The sequence below is a fragment of the Cebidichthys violaceus genome, unplaced genomic scaffold (assembly GCF_023349555.1).
Source record: "Cebidichthys violaceus isolate CVI_PGR_0920_01 unplaced genomic scaffold, fCebVio1.0.p SCAF_23, whole genome shotgun sequence".
NCBI classification, from domain to species: Eukaryota; Metazoa; Chordata; class Actinopteri; order Perciformes; family Stichaeidae; genus Cebidichthys; species Cebidichthys violaceus.
In genome coordinates this window covers 9,867,310-9,874,643 of record NW_027176406.1, presented here as the reverse complement: position 1 = coordinate 9,874,643, position 7,334 = coordinate 9,867,310, and the positions used below count along the sequence as shown (strand labels likewise).

At 43.9% G+C, this 7,334-nt stretch overlaps 1 protein-coding gene across 3 annotated transcripts in view; it reads right to left on the bottom strand.

Moving 5' to 3' along the window:
- Window positions 1-5,686: 5,686 nt before the first annotated feature.
- Window positions 5,687-7,334, bottom strand: part of tnrc6c1 (trinucleotide repeat containing adaptor 6C1) — a 36,549-nt gene continuing 34,901 nt past the window's right edge. For all 3 annotated transcript variants that reach the window (XM_068718848.1, XM_068718849.1, XM_068718851.1), the window contains one exon: window positions 5,687-7,289. In XM_068718848.1, coding sequence (XP_068574949.1) covers window positions 6,905-7,289 — 385 coding nt within the window. In that variant the 3' untranslated portion in view covers window positions 5,687-6,904. The remainder of the gene's footprint in view (window positions 7,290-7,334) is intronic.

Here is a 7,334-nt window from a genome sequence, read left to right as displayed (position 1 = left end):
CCCCCCCCCCCCCCAAAAAAAGGCAAAAAAAAAGAAGAGGAAAAAAGCAGCCCTAATCCCACATCACCCACCCCACCCTAAAAAAAACTGAACTGAGAAAAAAAACCCTTGAGGGTGACAGGCTAGAATCCCACAGTGCTAAAGAGTGAGACGCTCATTGGTTTTAGGAATACACAGCATGGCGATGTAGCGCTAGGTCAATCTAAATCGGGGGAAGGAAGCTGGAGGCAGAGGGCTATACATGAATCACCTCCCCCTCCACCCCCTTAAAAAATAAAGTAAAAACACATTGGATCCCAAAAACCCCGGCAATAGATCAGCCACTTAGAAGTAGGCCATAAAATCCCCATCTCCCCCCCCAAAACACTTGTGCATAGTTTCATGATCCTTTACAACCAGCTCATGTTTTACAAACATCCTCCAAAATGTGAAAAATGTTCCACAAAAGTCTGATTTCTCTATTAATAATACCCGCTGTGGGAGAATGAGAGAGAGAAAGAGAAAGAGGAAAGAAAGAGTAATGCACAATGTTCCTGATTCAGTCAGGACGGGACCTCATTAAGAAAACACAATAAAGATTCAAACATACAGCATTTTGCATGTTATTCACTGTCTTTCTTCTTCTTTTTTTTAACAATCAAAATCATTGACCTTTTTTGTTTTTAAATGTAAAGCAATTTTAATATATAGATTTATATATAAAGCACTCCATTTTCATTTAAAGTCCATTATTTGGTTATTATGTAACTGCTACGGATTTAGAAACAAAAGGTATTTTCTCTTCTTCTGAAATCCATAACTTTCAGTGCTTAGAATTGTTTCTTTTAAATCATCCATTTTTTTTTACTCATCATAAAAATGTACATTAAAATGGCGTGGAGTTGGTACTCTGGAACCCTGGCCTTCCTGAGACAAGATCCACTTTTTCGTGTGTGTGCAAGATAGTGAGCAATTATGTCTTTTTTTCTTTTCTTTTCTTTTTTTTTTTATATAAAGGAAAAATATATATAATCAACATAAAACATACAGGCTTCAGATAGTCAATGAAATCAACATTAACACAGAACAAAGAAGGTTAAACAGAACAAGACAACACTGTTCAATCCCAGAGTTCTGAAAGTAGCACAAGAAATATTCATTCTTTGAAGTGTTGTGTTGCACTTTTTTTTTTTTTTTTTTTTTCCTTTTTTAAATGGAAGCATTTGTCCTTATTTTTTCAACATTCCCATGGTTTAATTCCTTTGTGTTGCAGATTTTTTTTGAACTCCAGAAATAAACTAAGTGTTTGTAAACTGTCAGTGGCCTTGCAGGAAAACAAATGACAATATGAGTGAATTGAACATAAGTGAAAACAGAACAAAAGCTAACAAACCAAAAAGGTAGGCACCTCTGAAGTGAGCCCTAGAAGCCAAGGCTCAGTCTGATGTCTTGTCCTTCAATCTCTCCGTTGCTCAGATTTGGGAGAGCTGAAATCCTTCTACCCAAATCTATGGCCACAGGTCTGCAAAATACTTTTTTTTTTTTTTTTGCTGATTTTTTTTATTTCTTTTATACATATGTGATTTTATTTTTTTTATTTTTTTTTATTGTTTTTTTTTTCCCTCAGGTTTATAGTCCGAAAAATGGTGCAATACTCAATTATGATCCATACTTTCTTGGATTATTCCACAATGAAAGCCACTAAGGTAGATAAACATTACATTTTAAAAACACACTTATTTTAGTCCTTGAGTAAACATTTACACATGAACTGTCCCCATCTCCCCTCAGTACTTGTATCATGTTGTTCGTTTAGCTGGATGAGGGGTGAGGCCGACACTCAGTGCAACGCTAGAGGCTAGTAACAATTAACATCAGAATATATTTTTGACAAGCAAAAAGAAAACAAAAGAAAACAAATCGACAACAAAAGTATACTGAATTGAAAAGAACCACAAGGCGGAATTCCCTCCGCTGTAATCACGAGCTCTCATACATATCGTCACCTCATACACTAAACCTTCATTCACACAACATACAGTACAAGCAGCCTTGTGCAAACACTCAAATACAACAGATGTAAATTTGCCTTTATATCGATCTTTGTTTTCAACAACACTCGTTTTTCAAATTTAATTCACTCTGAACCGATGCTATCAAAAATCTCTGAAGTTTATGAATGAGACAAAAAACCACTACAAAAAAGTGTTCACATTACATTATTGGCGCTTCTTTTGATTCAAGTATTTGTTTTCATTATTTTGTATTACTCTGATATGTTTATGATCTTGTCTTCTGGGAAATATAATGTTGAGGAGGATACACAGGGTAAGGGCCAAAGCCAGGGCGGGGTTGTGGGGCTTAGGCTAAGTGGAAAACAAAGAGATCTAGCCATATACACACATACACCCATTATGTAATCTTGGTTGTATACATGTATGTTGTATATATGAACTAGCATGTGCATATTCAACCCAGGCCTTTGTTTTTATTTTTTATTTTTAAAAGAGTGATTTGCTAATTCAACTCTTTTTGGGGCCCCTGCCCCAGACCCTCGTCTGATCCATGATTGAGAAGCATATATTTGCTCGAGCTCCAGTTGCCTTTGAGTCTGTGTGACTTTCAAAAAGGGAGAGCATCTGATTTCCAACACTAGACAGGTAGATAAGAGTGCAGGCGCGGGATGTGGGAGGGGTCGGGGCTCTCAGTGCTGGTGCTGCGCCAAAAAAAAAGAAGAAAATCCAGGGCACATCTGAGACTTGACCTCCGTCCCAGTAACCCATCCTCCCACTCTAATTCGACTTCCGACGCCAGTTGCTTGATTCAAGTCCAGTGTGGAGTTAATGCAGGTTTTTTTTAGGAACGAACAAACACACAAACAGACAACACAGGCAATAGTGATTGTTTTGTTGAATGAGTCTTAAGCGACTCTGGAAGAGGGCAAATCCCGAAAGTTTTAAGACTTGGTACCTAACTTGAGGTTTGTCCCTATTTCTGCTGATACGTCGGGTCCCTGCTTGGACCTTGCCCCCCAAAAGCCAGATGAGCAGAAACGACCTGTCTTAAATATGCTGGCACGACCTTCAGGTTGGAGGTCCAAAATGAACCACCTGGATACAGCTTCCCCACATGTGGCCCGGAGAACCAGACCAGACGGGGTGAGAAGGCGGCAGCTTGCAGGGGAACAGAACACAGGCAACTCAGCCTCGGAGTGCACAGCTGAAACAGACTTCTTTTTTTTTTTTTTTTGTATTTTCTAGTTTTTGCGAAAAATTTCTTGATGATAAAGAAAAAGATGTTTTTGGTTTTTAAAGAGATGTACCCGATGTGACCCATAAACAGTGCACAGACACATACAGGGACCACCTCCCCCCCCCCTCCCCCCCCCTCCCCCCTCCTCCTCCTCCTCCCGCAGCCTGGTTCGCCACTAAATTTCCAGTCCACTGTTGGTGAAAGACCAGCACCATTCATCTGTCCTGCCCGTCTACTCCTCAAGCCTCCTACAGCTGGAGCTTGTGGTGTACGCCGCTGCAGCAATAAAGGAAACTTAAGTCTCATCCCGCTTAAGATAAATTAGGATATGGCAAGGTGGAAGTAGATATTTGCAGATCAGTTGGCACAAGACTGAAGAAGTGACTGTTTGCCGACCACTAGTGCCTCCAGCAGGTCATTTAGTGTCATCTAGTAGCTCTGTCCACACAGTGGGAGACTAAACCCTGGAAGAGACTCTTTCAGTGTCCCTTACATTTTTATCAAGGGAAGCTGCCTGGTAGTAAAAGTTGAGATACAAGTGAAGATTGGCAGATGTGGCGGGGAGGAGGGGGGAGGGGGGGGGGGGAGGGGGGGGGGGGGGGGGGGGGTGGCTGTGATTTTCTAGATGGCTGTGAACGAACACCTCCTCGTCTTTGCATAGAAATGGAAGGCTGTTATCAGTTGAGGTGGTTCTAAGTGTAACTGAGTGCTCCCAGAGTTAAACATAAAGCACCAGTGTGAGTGAGGCCCATCAACACTAAAGGATGTGTGTGTGATGAGACAACATAGAGTGGAGGTGCCCCAGGATGGACAGAAGAAGTTGGCTCACTATCCTGGAGGCCCTTTGACTACACAACCTTTCCCACCTGATTTGAATTGACTCTTTAATAAACCCCCCTGTCTGGCTCCAACTCCCCCACTAAACCTTTTTTTCGACTGAGATCTGCAGTGTTTCGTATGGCCTTGCTGCATGGCTGAGGCGTACCTCTTCAATACACACTGCTTGTGCCTCGGAGGCAGTGGGAGGGGCAGGAGAGAAGCTGAACACTGCATAAAGACCATTATTTAAAAAAAAAAAGCCATGAAAACAATCATTATCTATATCATCAATTGATAACAGCAACAATATCAGCAAACTTCATGACAACAATCAAATAAAAATGCACACTGGCAATTCCATAAGTGAAACCAAGAAAAAACAACAACACATCAAACGCCTCCATCTCTGGCTAAAGTGATCCTTGCAGGAGAGAGACAAAGAGAGAGTGGAGTTGGAGGTTGCTGAGGACAGACTCTGGCGCAGCAGTAGTAGTAAATTTATTACAGGTGGGCCAGTTCTGAAAGAGCTGCTCTTGGCCTGGAGGCCAGGGGAGGAAGAGGAGGGAAGCCAGTCTGTAGGGATCCGCAGGGAGGCAGTGAGCGAGGGGGGAGGGTGGGGTGAGGGCTGCTGCAGAGCACTGCACTCTGCAGCAGGCAGGCACTCAGTGGCCACACTATCACACAGGTTGGCAGGGCCTCCAATAGAAAGAAGACGAAGAAAAAAAAAAAAAAAAAAAAAAAAAGGACGAAGAAGATGGCGATCCTCCCTGCTGGATCCAGTAGAACATGAACATGTCGAGTGTTTCCAGACACCAAGGCTAAAGATTTCAAAGTATGCAATGTAACAGTGATATTTACTTTGATAAAGAGGGTGAGTGCTTTGGGGTCTTCCCCTGCTGCACCCATCATCAGTTGAGTTAGTTCTTTCTTTGTATTTCCCTTCACTTTGCTACCATGTTTGACATCCTTCCTGGTCCCACCGACTTGAGGGAAGGATTGAAAAAAAACAAAAAACAAAAAAAACATCTTCACATCCATGTCAAGTTAAAAAATAAGCATATAGAGAAGCCACTAAGCAGATTGCTTTTTTGTCTTTGTTTTTTTGTTTTTTTCAGTTTTTATTTGCCAGTGTTGCTTCTCCTTTCCTCTATCTGTTGGCATTAAGGGTATAACGAGCTGCGACGCTCTTGCTAAGTGCTATGATAGACCACCTATTCACAAATCTTTGCTTCAAACTTTTCTACCAACGCGAATTTGGGCAAAAAGAAAACAAAAAGGGGCATCTGGTCTTCTGGGGTAAAAAGGAAAACCGGCTCCTCTCATTTTGGTTTGATGCCTTCTCCCCAAGCGCACACGCGCACACGCACGCGCACGCACACGCACACGCGCACGCACACGCACACACACGCACACACACACACACACACACACACACACCTGTCCCTCCCTCTCCCCCAAAACCAGTAACTGGCATACACGTGGAGAGTAGGCTGGCTGAAGAAGTGCTTTGTGTGTACCTCCTTGTATCTTGGACAGAAGGTGGCTGAAGACCAGCTTGCTGCTCTCCTGAGCTCACACTCTTGGGGGGAGATGAAGGGTAGTAGTGGCAGTTTTTTTTTTTTGTGGGGGGGGGGGGGGGGGGGGGGGCTGAAGGACAGATAGCGTTTTTGCAGTTCAATCATTCCTTACAGTCTCCTCTCTTTCCGAGAGAGGTCATGGTAGGGTGCTTGGGACGGTAGAGTCTGTGGCTTATATTGCACGTCACTTGAAATGGTGGGGGGAAAAAAACACACCAGTGGGGGAACATTTACGACTTGAGGTTTTCCACAACATCAGTGAGAGGGTCCGAAACTGAGACCAAACTGCGAGTTGCCCGCAGATGAGTTGAGGTGCATTGAAGTGTTTGTCTTTACAGTTCCTTAGTAATAGCAGTGGTTCATTTTGTCGTCCATCACGTCCATAACTGTACATGTGACGACCCAAAATCTCTCCCCCCACCAGGTAAGATTGACAGACACATTTGAATAATATCATTTCTTAGCTTGCAATGATTTAAGAAGAAAAAAAAAAAAAAAAATACAAAAATAAATGGCTTGAACACGGCGAACAGAGTTGCATCATTCCCTTTGAGCATTGTGTTGGGGAACTCAATCTGCTTGCAAAAATGCACTGAAGTTGTGAGCTGCGGTTGCTTACGTCGGGCCGCAGCAGCATGTACTCTCCACTCAGGTTTCACTGGCTCAGAAATAAGGGTGTGCAAGTGTCCGTATGCTTCTTCACCAAGTACAGAGTGAGTGAGGATAGCAGGGCAGGAAAGAGGTTAAGGCTAATATTAGTGCTGAGAGAAACAAATGAGTCTGGACCAGCTGAAAGTTCGACAACCACTCTGATTGAAGGGTTTTACTTTGGGAATGATGCCTTTTCATGGATCTCTGAGGTGCAGTATGATTGCCTGAAAAGGCAGAGAGGGATTATGCAAGTTTAAAGATGGCAGCTCGTCATCTCGTGTCAGTTTGAACTAAAGTACATATTTCAAACGGCGAGTTCCCACAAGTTCATTTCTGTAAAAAGTTCTCTTTCTTTGTTGAATGAAAGACTCCTTCCTGTGTCTCCAAAAGTAAAAGCTGAACACTGTGACCAAAATCTCTCACCGAGATTCACAAAAGAACTGCAACTGAAATGTCATTAAAAACAAAAAGGAGTAGAGGAGGTTGGCGAGGGTGAGCAGCGAGGATGTAGCCTCGCCCTCCTCTTGTCTCTCCTTTTCACCGTTACAGCCACACTGATTATCTCCACAATGATTTGCAAGATTTTTACTCCTGTTGGGTGTTTGTTACGACTGGGCTCTTCCGTCCTACATGGACTCTCCACTCAGCAGGTCCCCAGGCAGCAGGGTATTGATTGGGGTGGGACTCCCCATGACCCGCCCCTCCTCTCCGCTCGGGGGTCCCCACAGGCTGGAATACTGCTGCACACCACCCCACAGCAACTCTCCCCCCGTCTTTGCTCCGCCTGATCCCAGCCCACCGCTACTGCTGCCGTTGTTGTTGTTCCAGTGGGGTGAGTGGCCGATGGGATGGGAGGCTCCGGACCCGGTCCCGCCCATCCTTGTCTGATTGGCGCCCGGAGAGGCCTGCCAGCTGGTTGTTCCGCCAAGCGACTGTCCCTGTGCAAAGAAGCGGTTCACTTCATCTTCCCCAGCAAACTCTGCCAGGATGGTGGTGTTCCCGAGCACGCACCTGGACGGAGGTGAGAGAAAAAAAACACAGGTGAGTAATGATTAA